Genomic DNA, 16,626 nt, shown 5'->3' with positions numbered 1-16,626 from the left:
TTAGCTTAATGAGTTTGTTAATTTGTTTTAGGAGTCACATCACTAAATATAATGAATGCTTAAAACCATCTAATGCTTATTTTCTTGGTCATCTATTCACACGCCACAGTAGCATCCGTTTGTGAACGTTAAAGACTGTCCTCAAAAAAAAAAAGGCCATTTCATCATTATGTTGCAGGCATCTTAATATAACCTTATACAAAGAGGAAAATAACAGAGCAACAGACAGGAAGCCATGGCTGCCTGAGGATGTGTCACCGCAGCCAAACACCTATTATAAATCACAGCCTCATGTCTGTTGCACTAACACATACACACAAAAAGTGCAGCACAACTGTGTTCTATTGTTGAGACACCAGATAACAGACAATCTCACATATTCTGGAACCACATGCTTTCAAACAGACCTCAAAAAACCCAGATGGGATCAGTTCCAAATGAGGGAAAAAAAAAAGTAGCTCTGTCTGTGAATCCTTCAAGAGAAGTGAAAAAGCAGGACTGAAGTCCTGCACATCACTCAACCCTAACTCCAAAAAGCACACGTTACGAAGTTACCTCCACCATGAAGAGCTCCCACTACTCAGTTTCTAATCAGAGTCTGAAAATAAAGAACCACCAACCTAATCAAAATCTGTTGGTGTAATACACAGAGAACAAGCCTATCTAGTGGCCAGCCAAGCCCCGTGTGCAGGGCAGTATAAACCATGGTCTGAAGCAGACTGGTAGTGGATTTGTGCCTTTAAACTATACAGGCACACGAATCCTATCTTGGGTTTTCTGAATGCTAGTGCAAAGAACAGTTCCAAGGAAAGCAAAGCTTATATAACAATATGGCATGGAAGTAGGCACTAGAGATAACAGTAACAAGGTCCAAAATGAAGCAAGACAACACCCATGGAAGGATATGAGAGCAGGGAAAAGCATTCCCTTTTTCGGGTGCATGCAGTTTCTTCCTATACTTCTCCCACTACTCTTCTTAGAAGGAAAGTATGAATAAAAATATACCAACATCATCACAGGTAACTTTTTCTTCCTCAAGAATGAGATATACAATAAACACAAGCAATACAGTTTCTTGAAGAGAAATGCTTTATTCCCTATGACAGATGCAATACCTGCCACATCCATCCATGGCCACGTCTACATGGAAGCAGCACTACTTTTTGAGGAGACGTGTATGTTTTTAACAGAAGAATGTCTTCTTAAAAAAGAGTATTCTTCCTGTATCAGGAGGCTAGTGTAACATGCTTTTGAGATTAGCATTAGGAATAGTAATATCCCTACTACTTGAAAGATGGTGAAAATGCCCAAAAGACTAAAAAAGGCTTCAAAACTGTTCCAACTCTTAAAATATGTGCATCCATAATCATGAAGAGAGGAATGGTTCTGGGGAGGGGTTGGTGGCGACTTGTTCTTGTTTAGTTAATTCAGCCACACTTCAAAAGAAAACCACCACAAACTTGCTATGGGTCTCACTGATTCAGTGGATCCCGAGGAAGGAAACGTATGCAAGAGTTGCCTAGAACTAACAAGAACTGAACCTTAATACCATTTGTCTGGCAAGAAACATATCAGCAGCCTGGGTGCAAGATTCAAAGCATTTTCTAGGCAGACTGCAAGTCGGTTTGTGTAGTGTCAGGCTTAACATTTGATAAGATAGAAATGTCTCTTTTGACTAGAAAAGCATTCTAATGTATCTAGACACCAAAATCCACTCAAACCATTCCACTTCCCACTCCCTCTTCAGGCCCAGAGACATGCTTCCTACCTACAGAGGTGATATCACAAAGCACCCACTTCAATCGTTAGGATTTCTCCCATAGAAAATTGCTGGGAGCAGCAGAGCCCTGAACCAATACTTCCAGACTAACTTTCCAGAGAGTTTAAGTTATCTGAATTACAGATATTTCTAGAAGGGATGAGCCAAATATGCCAAGTGTTTACACATCCCCTCACTTCATTTCATAAAAGCCACTACTCAGAATATCATGTGGTATTGAACTATCTGGTAGGAAACACTGGGATTTTTCTACCATTAAGTTACACACATCGGTCTGATTTTTCCAGTAGTTCTGGACTACTCATGTTGAAGTAGTAGTGTGGGTGAGCATACAATTCCTTCAGTTATGTTCATCAAGCATGCTGACCTTCTTTAAAAAAGAATTAGACTGCAAATTAAACAAACACTGCTATCTTACATTAAAAGCTTTCATCAGCTTTCCCAGCTGCTACCAAGAGCTTTACAGAATTACTGTAAGAAACACCATGCCACAACTAATGCTAGTTTCAACCGGGAATCTGGAAAACCAGTTCCTCAAATGGGGAAAACCCAGACTGTGCCAAAACAATATTGGCCTAAAGAGTTAAAAGTAAACTCTTTGCTATTGATTTATAGCAACACCACACTGAAGAAACAGATGGACAAGGACACCCCAGAGAGGAAACATTTGCCCTGACCAGGGTGGAGAAAGAAATGCTTAGAATTAAAGGACAAATTTATACTTAAATTAAAAGCAGCAGTTCACAACTGCTAATAGAAATACACACAAACATGTGCTTCTGCTTCTTTTGCTCCAAAACAGCTCTAATTTTCTTTCAAGTTTAAATTTATTGCAGAAGATGCCAACAATGGCTAACTCCACACCCAAAAAGCAAAGCCACTGATCTCAAAATTTCTTACTTGCAAGATTTAACACATCACACACAACCGACCACAGCACACCAGAAAAAAAAAATACCCAACCAAAAACATATCCATCGTCTGAGCTTGAAATTACTTTGGATTTTGAAAGCTGATTTGGGAAGAGCGATTAAACTTGTTCCAGCTAACCTAGTTTTTATTCATTTCATTATTTATTGCTAGGCAACATAGACCGTGTCGAACCATGTTAGAACCATGAGATGTCGTCCATCCAATTCAGATCAAAAATTCTCTTCTCAACCTCCTCCCCGCTCAATGTGGGGGCCACACATATTCTCTTCACAGCAGTCTTCCCAGACACAACCTTCTTTCTGACCAGAAGCTGACATTTCAAACTCTCTTCAAGATCTCCTATAAACTGCCATTTATCCAAACCTCACACCGTGCCTATAAGTAGCTCTCCAGATCACTCTACCTCAAAGAATGAGTCTTAGTATTTACAAATCAGAATTAGTCCCAGTCACTACCCTGGCAAGGCCAGAGAAGGTAGCTTTTCACACAAGTATATTTTTCTCCCTTTCTAGAGGACTCTGACTTCTTTTCCAACATTCCTATATCCATGCTCTGCATATAAGTACCAGTACAGAAAGGACTGCCTACTACATTTAGTATTACTTCCTTTCATAATAAGAAAGTTTCAAAGAACTCCAAAAAAAGGCAGAAAAACAAGAAAGGTCAGAGATACAGATTCCCAAACAAACCATAAACAGAGTGCTCTTAATTAAATGTTTCTTTTTGCACAGTGCTTAAGTAAACCCTATAACTTTTTTAATAAATCAAAATACAACATCCTACCTTTTGTTTATAGGTTTCTCATCTTTCTCATAAGGCTTCACAAACCATTTCCCAATCCGTACAAAATTGCGGTTCATTAAACACCTCTCCAGCAGGTTGTGAACGGCTTTGAAAAGCAGAGTGCGACATTCGTAAGAGAGTCCGTTCTCCCAAACACCATCTTCCTCTTCTGTAAGGCAAAAAGGAACAAAATAATAAATTAGCACCGAATTCCATCCCATTATTTCCATACACACAGCACAATATTTTCTCTCAAGCTTTTAAGGACTTTCACAGAAAAACAAACAACCAAAAAAAGAGCCTGTTACAGTCAAACAATAATTTTACTCACATTAGAAAAGTATAACTGCTAAAAGTAGATCAGCTCTAAAAATATCTCAGCTCCAATAAGAAAAAAGAAATCAACAGTTATCTGTACACAGAAGGAAACAACAGGCATTAGCGCATTACGTATTTCAGCCTGCAAGATCACTCTATACTGATCTGTCTGCAAGGTGGTTCATGCTTTGGGGAGTCTGAATTACTTACACTGAAGAGTTAGCTGACAATTATGCTTAAAAATAAACTGCCCAAAGCCAACCTTATAATATAGCCTAGTGTCTTTAGCTACCACCGACTGAGGAAAGCTGGGCACAAATATAATTGATCAGGTGATCCTCAATGATCATCAATTTACTGGGGGGAGGAGGAGGATTCCCAGATTCAGAAAACTGCTAAGAGCAACTTGATTCTCCCCAGAAGACTCTCACAACTGCAACTTTTCTTTTTAATTAAAAAAAGAAAAATTAAAAGAAATGAAGCAGGCTAGTTGTGCATTCAGATTTATAGACAGAATAGAGGAGAAAAACATAAAGCCGAAGCCCACTTCACAGTGATGGGATTCTGAGATGAAACACTGAGGTTTTACTCACCCCACAAATCATACATAGTCATGGACTACAACTTATACAAGCCAAGTTGATTTGCCAAATCGGAAAGCGAGATTCATTATGAGAAGCTGTAATCTCCTCAACTACTCTGGCTCATGATCAGTGTTTGAACAACGTTTACAGGCCCTAGAAACATACACACCAGTCCAAGGAATTACACTGACACTACAGTCACATTGCACAGGTCAAACGAGGGACATTTGTAAGTTCCTGTAGCATCTCTCAGTATATACCTGGTATCGTTCATTCCCAGCAACACACTAATACATAGAATAATATAAAAAAATGTGAAATCTTGTCCTTAAATTACTGGCAATCAGGTCTTATCTTTATGCCTATAATTCCTCATCTATCATACATATATCCCTACAGATCTGCTACTGGTCACCTTGGACCAACCTAGCGTAAGTATTCTTACAATTCCATTGCATTTATACTCTGGGTAGCAGGAGAGACTAGAAGATTGTCTGACATAGGTAAGACATATTTTTACTTCAGCCTCTGGATAGTCATGGAATAATTTAGGTTGAGAGGGACCTGTAGATGTCACCTGCTGCATCCTCCACTCAGAGTTCAATGTTAGAACAGGCTGCTCATCACATTCATCACCCCTCGTGCCATCTCTGCACACCTCCAAAAAAGCAAGGTTTGGGTTCAGGTTTAATCCCATACAACAGGTCTTACAACAGACACCTGTCTGCTCAGCTCTCCTTCATGCAGGATTTTGGTTCAGTTTTCCACTGCTTTGCTCGATGGTCAGAAAACCTCAGTAATACAGCCAAGTCCTTGCATTTTAAATCTCCCTTTGAAATAAGCCCCTTCACCTTTATCTGGAAGCCACTTACAAGCTTAAAAGGTTGCAATAGTATTAACTAGAGTCTCAATATCCTTAAATTAGACAGCATGTAGAAAACCAGACACTCCAGAGTTTTACATTAAAAAACCAAAACCATGCAGATCATTACAACAAAAAGTATTAAAATACCAAAATGACAAAGAAAAAGGCATTTCAAGATCCTACTGTAACTGGAATATGGCAGCCACATTTGGGTACTGCTAGATGCCACTTCCCCTCAACATCACTGTTGTGAGTTAAAGAAAATTACTCTCAGTATCCATCTTGGAGGGACAGAATAAGAGTAAAAAACCCTGCCCCATAATTTACAAATGAGGTGGTGTGCATCATGACATGGAATAACTTTCTGGTAAAGACAAGGAAAAGCAAGGAACCACATTTCCTAAACAAGGACCTCACCATGAGCTTCCCACCCCATCACCCTGTTCCAGTTTGGAAGTTCAGCAAAACCTTGTTTTTAAAAACCATAAAGCTACAAGATAATACAGTAACTGGCTAAAGAAACATTGTACAAAAAGCTTGTAACAAAAAACAACAAAGTCCAAAGTCAAAGGGCATAAAATGTTTGTGCCAAGAGGACACATTTTCCCCCAGCTCAGAGACTTGTAGACACACACAAATGAGCAGCTCTATCCTACAGGCAGCACATACTGCTCAACTGGTGGCAAACAAGCAGCTCAATAGAGCAAACATTAACTACAAAGCTTAATGATATTGGACTTTAACTGCACAATAAACTCCACACCATTTCAAAGGTTAAATAGTTGGTTTCCATATGGCTCTTGTAATTTTAAAAAAAAAAAAAAATCATTCTATGCACATCCCCTACATCAATGACCTATTGTGAGAGGAAATAGAGCTATTTCCAGCCTTTATGGCTAATTTTGTTTTGATATATTAGTGTATCAATGAGAAGAAAGATGCTGAAATCACAAAGACACAGAAGTGTTAACTCAAAGCTGGTGTTTTGATGGTCATACTATGGACATAAAGCAGGCACATCGATTCTCTGGAGACACTACAAAGTGCTGGGTATTTCATTATTTCATTTAACACTAATACTTGTGCTGACAACCAAGTTATGAACAGAACTTTACATGCAAGAACTTGCCACGAGATTGTAATTCTTCAGCTCTCGTAGCTGTCTTAGTTTATCGTTGCAACAGAGAGCTCCTAGAAGAGCATTTTATGTAGGGAAAGTGTAAGCTATTAGATGAAAATTACAATTAAAACACTAATATTTAAATAAGAGAGCACATGCTGTAAAAGCATGCCTTCTGATCAGGAAGAGCGGTTTGGTACCCAAAATAAGACCACCTGTTCAAACTGAAGTGTGCCTTGCTATAAGAAAGGGAAAGTTAAATAAGATGACAGTTAAAGATACCCTCATTTCAGAACATTATTCAAATTCATGAACAAAAAAATAGCAGTAAGCCTTCTGTGTCTTTTTCAAGTCTATTTAGTCATTCCCCTCCTCCCCCTTTTTTAGGGTGGTGGATGGAAGAACTACGACATCTGCTCACATCTTCCAACTCTTTCTCTTCTACATTCAAACTGCAGCTTCTTAACATCAGAAAAATCCTCCCAGTTAACAAAAATTGTGCGAAGCAAACCATTTTTAAAAAGAGAGGGAGAGGAAGAGGCAGGCACTTTTGTCTTCTAATCTTCCTTAAACAGAGTAACTTCAAATGTTCAATCTGATAGTGATAATAAACCAAAATAAGTTGCTGACTCATTTTAAGAAGGTGTTAAGCCACAATTTCACTTCAGACGAGCGTTATCCACAGAATTGCTCTGGCAACCTGAACATTACAAACATTTTATTTTTTATTAGTTCTCCTCGCTGCCCAAACCACTCAACTCCCCTGCGACACACTTTTATAACAATCCATTAAACAAATATATACATATTATCCCACAGTAACGAATTTTGTTGCCTCCCTCTTTATACCACATATTAAGAAGAGAGTTTTCCTTAAACAATCAAAAAAAAAAATACTAGGAAGTGACGAATTCATGGAAACAATGGCCAGGGAAAAAACCAATTTTCATACTACACATAAATAACAAACTTGTCAGTCAACACCTCCTTGATACTACCACCATCCAATTTTAACAAAACAGCTGTAGGGGTCTATTTGCCTTCAATGCTTTTATGCTCTACTTTACATTCTTCATACAATTCACGTGAAACAGCAAAGTCATCTTTACTGATTATTAAAATCTTATACATTATTAAATTTTTTGAGGGCTGCTAACAAACAAACAGATTTTTTACTTAATGTATTTTGGCAAGAATAAAATTTTTAATTTCTTAAGTTGTATCTGTTGTGATATACCACTAAAAATTACATTTTCAAGAGCAATTTTAAAAGAATGTAAGCTTCCCCCCTTCCTCCTCTTAACATATATCTGGCCACATCAGCAAAACACCAGTAAGCATCATGTCTTGAAAAGGCTGAAAACATTTACCATACCACTAAAAATATCTTACTAATGCACAATGAGCCTCTAAAATAAACTATGCAAACAAACACACCACAGTCAAGCCTCTGCTTTGGATTACAACTGCCCCTGATGTTACTTCAGTTGCACAGAGGAAACATCCATCCCTTGGAATCAGGAGCCAGGCGCGTCCTTTAGACGTGCTGCTTACCTTCACAGGCCTCCTTTCTGCCGTCACTTGACAACGTGCCAGTTACAGCAGTGGCCCGATGCCAAACTGATTTATACAATCAAACTTCCTATATAAGCTTCAGATTACAAGGGAAGTATAATAAGCAAAGGAGTGTGAAATTGCTGCTGTATACAATATTGTAATAATATGATGGAAACACTTCAAATTCTCCCTTTAAAGAACAGATTTTTACATTCAAACACTTTAAGATTAAATGAAATTGCTCAATGGAAGAATTATCCAGTTAATGTACTACAAAATAATTGAGGGCCTCTATCCCTTATGAAATAAGTGAAAAGCAACAGATTGTGTGAAAATAGGGACTGAATACAATTCAAAAATACCAAGACAGACAAATTGTTTGTTTCACATAACCTTTTATCTGTATCTGCTCTCACTGGTGCCATTGTAACTAAGACTCCAGAAATCCAAACTAGTTGGAAAATTTCACCAGAAGGAAGTCAAAACATGAATAACTATGCAAAACACCACCCTCAAAATATTCAGCACTATTACAAGTCAGTTTTTGTAATGCCAGCCCTTTACCAACATCACATATATATGTTTTAATGCTTCCCCTACCCAGTAGAATATTCTTTTAAATATTAAAACATATTTTTGTGACATTCAGCTTTTTTGAGTGTGCAGACATGCCTGGTTATAAGGATAACAAAGTAGCAGCTTTCCTTCCCTAGTTACTGGGTATAAGTTTGGCTGTTCTGGTCTGCAGGGCCACAAGAAAAGCCAATCTGAACAACTTTCTAGCTAAATGTTCCCATATCCACACTGTATTTGAGTAATTCCATCAGCAGATATATTTTACCTGTATTTTACTTTTATTTATACAGCTATATTATGCACATAACCTTGTTGTATACACAACAGCCAACAAAGTATGTCTCCAAAACCTCATCTGCTGCAACAAAGCGTTTCTCACCTTACTCCACAGATACTTCCCATGCACCTTGGTCAGGAAACAAGAAAAAAAACCCAAGAAAAAAGTAAAACCCCACCTTCCAGCTGGTGCTCACCCCGAGGCACAGAAGTTTTACAAAGCCTGGCTCAGTAATTTTTGCATTAATGCACAGCAGCAGTTTTGCTTAACGGACACATCTCTAACATGGAGGCTGAAGAGATACCAAAGCATCTCTGCACTACCCAGCCAGGAGCACTCACAGCACCTTCTCATTACATGCACCGGAACACAAATCTACCACAAACAAGTTACTTAATGTCACTGTGGTGAGCTGAGGTGCAAAATTTTTAAGAAAGCTTTTTTATTTTTTTTTTTTTGGTAGGAGTTCACTAGTCTTAGGAAGCAAATGGTATTAAAAAAAATAAAACACAAGCTGCTGGCTGAACTATTTTCAAAGCTCACTTTGCCAACTGCTTGCAACTGGCAGGCTTTCTTGCAGAACCCTCGGTATGATAACTGGCTCCTACCCTGGGTTCCATTGTATTAGAAGTAATGAGACACTGAGTGCTGACATCAGCACAAACCAGGCAATTCACAGATTTGTTTGGAGACCGGGATTTGATCTATAACACACATATACTGAGAACTACACAAGTCTTTGCTGCTGTGGCTGTTGATGGTGTCTGTTGTTGGTTTTACCATAAAAGCATTAGTACACACACCTTTCTCTTTATTCTTCCAAGCTCTCCCACAAGCCCAACAAGGAACTAAGGCAGGTATGATTTTTATACATGTATACCTTGCAGAAGCAGGAGGAAGACTGCTCAGCACACAAAAACTAATTAACCCAATATATGACAAGTAAATCTCTTCAATTTTTGATGTAAATTAGCAAGATTCAACACACACCAGAACGAGACACACCTTTTACCTCACCATTTAAAATATCGAATCTGAAGGTCAGAGGCATACAGAAGCATTCCCCTCTCCAAGCATTAATCAAATTGTAAGCATTTCCTTGGGACTGTCTCTTATACAATACATAGCTCATGCCCAACTGTGCTAAGGTTTGAAACCATCTACTGCAGATATTTAAAAACCCCAAGCATATCTGTAGCCACTTTAAAACAAGAAAGAAGCCATCTGAGAAAATAACTGCTGATCAGACCAGTGAGACACCACTGCCTTTTGAAATTTGAAGGGTTGTCTGACTTTAAGGTTAGAGTTGCAGGAATTACTATAATCAAGCCTCACTGTCACAACAAAAACACAACCTTTGAGGTTGTTAGAGGATGAAATAACATTTCACAAACTTCTGTCTGCCTCTAGCTATGTTGGGGTAGAAATAACTTATGGGGGGTTTTGGTATTGCATACAGTAAGTAGCTTCCTGGGAAAGGGAAAAAAAAAAAGATTGAGTGAAGTCAATATTAGTGATCAATCAGCATCTCTGAACAAGTCTCCTTTTGACATGCCCCCAGGCAACAACAAACCCTGACCATCAACAAGACAGTTATCCAAGGCTTGATATGAGAATTCAGATATAGCCAGTAGCAGGCATCCAAACATATCTCCAGGGCAAGGAATGAACTTCTAGAATGTATAGGCTGGAGAGGGATAGAATTTATTTTTTTTAATCTGATATGCATAGATGTACACCCACAAAACACGATGTTTCCACTTGAAATCATCTTGGGAAAGGCACTTGGTATGGGACAAAAGGACTCTTGAAGGCCACCATACTTCAAACCCCCAAGGGTTGATAACCAAGATGCATTGCAGACAATGAATACCCATTGTTCCCCAAAACTACAAATCACCACAAAAAGAGTAAAATGCTGTCAAAACACCAACCTCTCCTTAACAGGCATAGTTTCATTCCAAAGGAAGCCAGAATCAACATTTAGAAATATGCCAGAGCAATGTTAATAACTACAGCTCTCTCAAGGCCACTTTCCCAAGATAAGTCTGTCTGTTCCAGGCCTGTCTGGCCAGGCTAGCAGCAAGGCTCTTAGCCCCTCTCTGCCTCCCTTGCCCCGTTCTTCTGAACAATTCATCGCCTACCTTGTAGGCAAGTTCTAAATGAGGCAGCACCTTAACCACCAGCAGCAATCAATTCTGCAGGTAACAAGCCTCTGCTAGGAAGTAATTTATCTTTCCCATTGAAAATGTAACTAGCAATCACTGGGAGAACAGCGCAACGTGAACTACTACAAGAAATTGTCCACCAATGAAAAAATCCATTAGGTCTATAACAAAGTTCAGATAACATTGTTTGAGTTCAGCCATAATTCTTTCTTGTATGAAGTTCACATTAAGACGTTGTGTTAACAGGGAAGAGAAAAAAAAAAAAAGCAGGTGCAGGCACTCCTCAGCCATCTCCTCCACAATCTACCTGATTAGTATCTTTATCAACTTCTCCTCTGAAGATCCAAGCAGACTAACACACTCTAAGAGATTATAATGTTTCCTTTTAATTAAAAGGAGACAAAAACATGCCTGCAAAAACCAAAGTGTCAGATACATTTACACACCAACATAGGTAACAGTCTCACGAGTGATAAGCATTTAGGTAGAAAAATAGGTAACCAAGGTGTGCAGAACAGCCTCTCTACCAAAGTACAGCCATCCACAGGTGACATGAACATAGAAAATACCCAAAACTGCAAAGACATGGCTGGAAGACTTTAGTCTTCCACTCTCTCTCCCTTATAACCCAAGAGAGGTTAAGAGTTGGTTAGCACCTACAATGATAGGTGCTTATCTACCTGCACAAAAGTGTAACTCCATAAAAGCATAACTGCATACTGATCTAAAAGTTCAGCCACAAAACACCACTGTTTCCAAAAGCTATCTCTGCACTGTACCAGAAGTACATAGATTCACAAGAGAATGCAAAGAAAGTTGCTCAAACAAGTAATTTTGATGGCCAGGTAGTGCACAGATTCACTCTCCAGATGGCTTAGATTTTATTTCATCTTCCACTCAAAAAAAATAATGCAACATGTTTCTCTCAATTTAATCCCATCAGTTAACAGCATACAAAATTTACATAGATAACTTTTGCACAAGTGTTGGTCTTTGCTCAGGGCAGGCACAGGCCAAAAATAGCTTTTCATCTAAGTTACATTTCAGTCGTACAAAGGATGTTCCCTGCAGGCCGACACAGCAGTTATTCACAGGGCAAAATAAGGAAGCCTTAAATACATTGGAAGTTGCTTGATATTTTAGTGCAAGTGCCATTTAAGATGCAAAGTTTCTAATTCCAGGACAGATGGGACTACAAGCAACATCCCAATCTTTGAAGTAAATCATTCAAAGAAACAAGCATCATTTCAGTGCGTCAATTGTTTTCCAGATCACATTATTTTTGTATGAAAATCCCACACATTATTAATTGTTTCAAGTCAGCTTCCTCAGCGGCACTTCAAACTCATATTTGTTCTTCAGCTTATTCACAAACACAGACAGCATTAACAATTTCTGGTTACCAGGTCACCAAACCTCAGTCTCATTTTACACTTCAGTAATCTGAATACTGTACATTATTTGAAAGGAAATTGGGCTTTTTTTTTTTCTAAAATTGGTGTCACCTCACCACTAGACTTACACAGTTTAAAAACCTAACCTCCTCACCTTCCTGATAAGCAACTGGAAAGCCATCTACTGTGGGAAATGAGATCAACAAGTAAACACTTTCAAAACAAGCTGTCACATTTGAAGCACAACATGACTGAGAAGTATAAACACTGTCAGTCTTTTAAAAGTCTAAGTTTAAAAGCAGGTACCGGTTCAGAGCACTGGGAAAGGGGGGGGAGAGAAATCATAAAAGCAGAAGGTTTAGAGATTCTTGCACGAAATAGCGTGCTAGTTTCAGACACTTTCTTTTGAGGGCTTCTTACTGATGATGTGACTTCCAATCGAAACAAATCCACACAGTTCAAGAGCTGCCCAGATCTCTAGAATTCTTATCACATAATAAAAGGGGGGTTACTATTTGAATTTGAAAGTTCCAATTGCCCAACAAAAAGGATCTTATCAAAACATGTTTAAGACATCACTTCTGAATCACAGGCACAGCTTTAGGCACAGCTTTCTTGTGAAGAAGCTGCCAAAATTCATAGGCTGCTTGGTTTATTTTTTTTTTCCCAAAGAAACAAGTGGGGAGCAAAAACATGTTTCTTGAAAGTCTAGTAATCCAAGACCACCTAAACCCAGGCAGTAACTGTTTGATCACAGCGCTGCCATAATAACTTGGTGTAGATTGTAGCAACAAATTTATCAGAGAGTCATTAAGGTTGGAAAAGACCTTCAAGATCGTGTAGTCCCTTACCACCTATATCCAACCTATAGACAACAGTCCATCTAGTACAAGTTTTCCAAGGGCTGGCAGAAGGCAGCCCTCAGTAACAGCATCCTTTTACTGCTCAAAAGAAGGTATTAATTTCCTCCTACCTGAGAGATCATGATGAATAAGGTCAGCAAAGTTGGGGTCATCACCCCACCAAAATATCCATAGCTCCCTGCGTCCAGGTCTCTGGTCTCGGCGCCAAACACTGAGTACATCCGCCTTCAGACAGCGACTGAAACTGCTCAAAATTGGGTCCTCTTCCGTGACCGGGAAGAGAATCGGGGCAGATGTTGGACCCTGCCATACGTATCGCTTCCATTTAATCCCAGTTAGATCAGCCTAAGGGAAAGAAAAGAACAACTGTCAGACACCAGGTACGTGCATGCCCAACAGAAACACCCTGCTGGAACAAGAAGATGGCACATTACGATGTGTGTGGAAGGAAGAAAGGAAGACTTGATCCACCAATTTTAACAGAATGTGCAAGTTTTGGGTACCTTAGAAGATAAGTTGTCAATAATTGGGCACCCTGTTTTAAAATCTCTTTCAAATGACTGCAGGAGAGCAAAAGCTGTTCATTTTCACTGCAGCTTTAAGATTACAGAGAGAAGTCAGATTTCATTTAAAATTTAAAAAGTGAAAGGCAGGTGAATAATGTAATTATTTGCAAACGGCAACTGTCCAATCTATTAAACACTTGTCATAGCAACAAATGTCTGTGTCTCTGCTTACTTACACATACGCTACCTTTTCAATCCAGGGTTGCTCCAAGAAATAGGCAATGTAGTAAATCTAACTCAAGAATTCATTCTTCCAGCCATCTGCTAATTCGGAAAATTGCACAAGTTTCTCCACTGTAAAATATTCTCTGTATCTCACACAGGAAGCCTCTCAAGCACGTTTACTTTACCCAGAGCTATCGCACTTTTCATTTCTCACACCACATTTTGCAAATTTAAATCCTGGTTTTATCATTAAATTACACGTCAAGACTCACGTCCACACTGGTTATAATCCACTAAATCCCCTTCTAGGCAAAAATTCATTTGACTTTATGAAGTAAAAGCGTTACTACTAGACGTAAGGGGGGGAACAGACAATTCCTGGACTACCTGCAACACAATACCCTACCAAGTTTTAGCGCTAAGTTTTTTCACTTGGGCACAGTCACCTTAAGGCACACGCAGGGGAGGCTTTACCTCTGAGTTCTCTTTGAGGGAAGTGCTGGGTAGGCTGGCATTTGCTAAGAAGGCACTAATGTTTTCTTCTTCCCAATATGACAACACACAAAGGATTACTGCAACATTTAAACCTAACATGGCAGCCTTCCCACCTTCAGGAGCAGAAGCAGTTTGGATGAAAGGTAGGGAGTCTGCAACAGTTGATACTTCAGAAAGACTTTAAAGATTTTAAAATGCACTACTAATATGGAGCTGCAGGCCTGATGCAGGCTGCAGACTCCTTAGGCTGTCCAGATTCCCCTCCATCCAAAAACATGAGTACCACAGCTTGGCACAGGATTTTCCTTGCAACAATCTCTAGAATAATAAATATCAGTCAGACAGCTAAGATTAGCTAATTTGCATTAAAAAAAGCAGATGAAACAGTTCGGCACAGCCACCAAAAATTGCATCACAGGCCAGTTAAATTTACTTTGGGAGCCACCAAAATCAACAATTTGAACGATTTCATAGTTGGGGGGGGGGGGGGAGGTGAGGGGGGGAGGAAGACTACAAAATGGTGCACAACAAAACATAAGATACCACTGCTTCCCAGGGAGCGCATCAGGGAAAGCCGACCTCCAGAATAACATCAAGCCGTGAAAGAGATCACTTTAAAAGCAAGGAAGGAGGAAGGTTTCAGCTCAGATTCGTCTGGGATGTCACGAGTGGGGAAGAGAAACTTCCACGAGATGCGGGGCGGAAAGGAGAAGCAGCTCTCCCTGCCTCCTGTGAGAAATACCACGTTCAGAGCAGAGATAGGAAGACAGGGAGAAAAGGAGGAAAAGTTGCAGGGCAGGAAAGCGAAGGAAAAGGCGAGTTGCAGGGAGGATACTATCCAGGAAGAAAGCGGAGGGAGGGGCAAGGCGAGACAGACAGCGATGGAGGGGGAACCAGAGGGGCATGGGAGAGTTGGCTGGCTCCAGGCAGGGCCTACTCTGAGGACTCATCCAACAGAAGCTATGCTAAAAATGGCTGCTTTGCTTCCACTACCCCTTCCTCCCCTCCCCCAAACCTCCTCTCTCTTTCACTCCGTGTCTATCGTGTGTGTGTGTGTTGCCGGTGGCCGAGACTTACCAGGCAGAAGAGGTTGGAATGGCAATCCTCCAGGCTGGCCCCGTTCGGCACGAAGCAGGAACTCATCCTCACAGCCACAACCCACACGCCATTATCCCACAGCCTCCGACAAGAAAGAAAGAGACAGACAGAGAGAGAGAGAGAGAGAGAGGGAGACAGACACCGAGAGGGAAAGGGGGGAGGGGGGCCTCTGCACACGCACAAATAATAATACAATTAAATAAGGGATTTACATACAGACACGCACGCGAAATAGTGGCAGGATAAATAACCCGGGAGAAGAGTGGTATCGGAGGGGGAGGGGGGGATAAAAATATATTAAAAAATAATAATAATTAGGAAAAAAACCAAGAGAAACTCGGAACGTTTTCTCCTCTCCTGGATATCAAACGGGGGTGGTAAAGCCACCGTGGAAGGGGAGAACAGAAAGAGGGAGGTGGTAAGTAATCCAACGACGGGAGATTAAGATCAAAATCCTCCCTGTTCCTCTTGTCTTCTCATTCGCATAGGGAGGGGAGGGAGAGGAGGTAAGGTGAAGGGGTAATTGATCCAACAAGAGAATAAAAACGGGGTAATTAATCCAGGGGGGCTAGGGGTAAAAAATCAGTTGGCATCCCTCCTTCCTCTCTTCTCTGATGCCAAGGAAGAGAAGTAGGAAAAAATAAATAATCCAGTGGGGGCAATTAATCCAGAAGCCTCCCTCCTCTTCCTCCTGTTTCTTTAGTCATCAGATGAAAGAGGGGCAAATCGTGGAATGACTGGGAAGGATTGGCTGTGGGGGAGAGAAAAATCCAGGCTCGTCTCTTCGGGAGTCCGAGGGCAGTGAAGGGGGGGGGAGGGATGGGGGGAGGGATGGGGGGAGGAGGGTGGTGTTTAGATTCTTCTCCCCCGCTCCAAAAATATTCCAAATAAATTAAAATTTAAATTCATAAAAACAAACTTCAGGGGCCAAAAGCGAGGAGAGTCTGAAGAATTCGTAAAAGCAGAACAAGGAAAAATTTTCTGGGGTGCTCCCCCCAAAAAAACCATCTGCGGAGGCAGGGGAGGGGGGAAGGTATTCCTTGAGAGAGAAAGGCCGCAAAAGTCTCCTCAGCAGCCCAGCGGG

At 40.2% G+C, this 16,626-nt stretch overlaps 1 protein-coding gene across 1 annotated transcript in view; it reads right to left on the bottom strand.

Moving 5' to 3' along the window:
- Positions 1 to 15,587, bottom strand: part of MED13 (mediator complex subunit 13) — a gene marked incomplete at its 5' end in the record, with an annotated part of 53,323 nt that extends 37,736 nt beyond the window's left edge. Inside the window, 3 exons of the mRNA XM_084272819.1 lie at positions 3,497 to 3,665; positions 13,329 to 13,563; positions 15,522 to 15,587. Of these exons, the coding sequence (XP_084128945.1) occupies positions 3,497 to 3,665; positions 13,329 to 13,563; positions 15,522 to 15,587 (470 nt within the window). The remainder of the gene's footprint in view (positions 1 to 3,496; positions 3,666 to 13,328; positions 13,564 to 15,521) is intronic.
- Positions 15,588 to 16,626: the final 1,039 nt, after the last annotated feature.

Source organism: Gallinula chloropus (assembly GCF_964237585.1).
Source record: "Gallinula chloropus genome assembly, chromosome: 19".
In the NCBI taxonomy this organism is placed as follows: domain Eukaryota; kingdom Metazoa; phylum Chordata; class Aves; order Gruiformes; family Rallidae; genus Gallinula; species Gallinula chloropus.
This window is presented reverse-complemented; position numbering and strand designations above follow the sequence as displayed.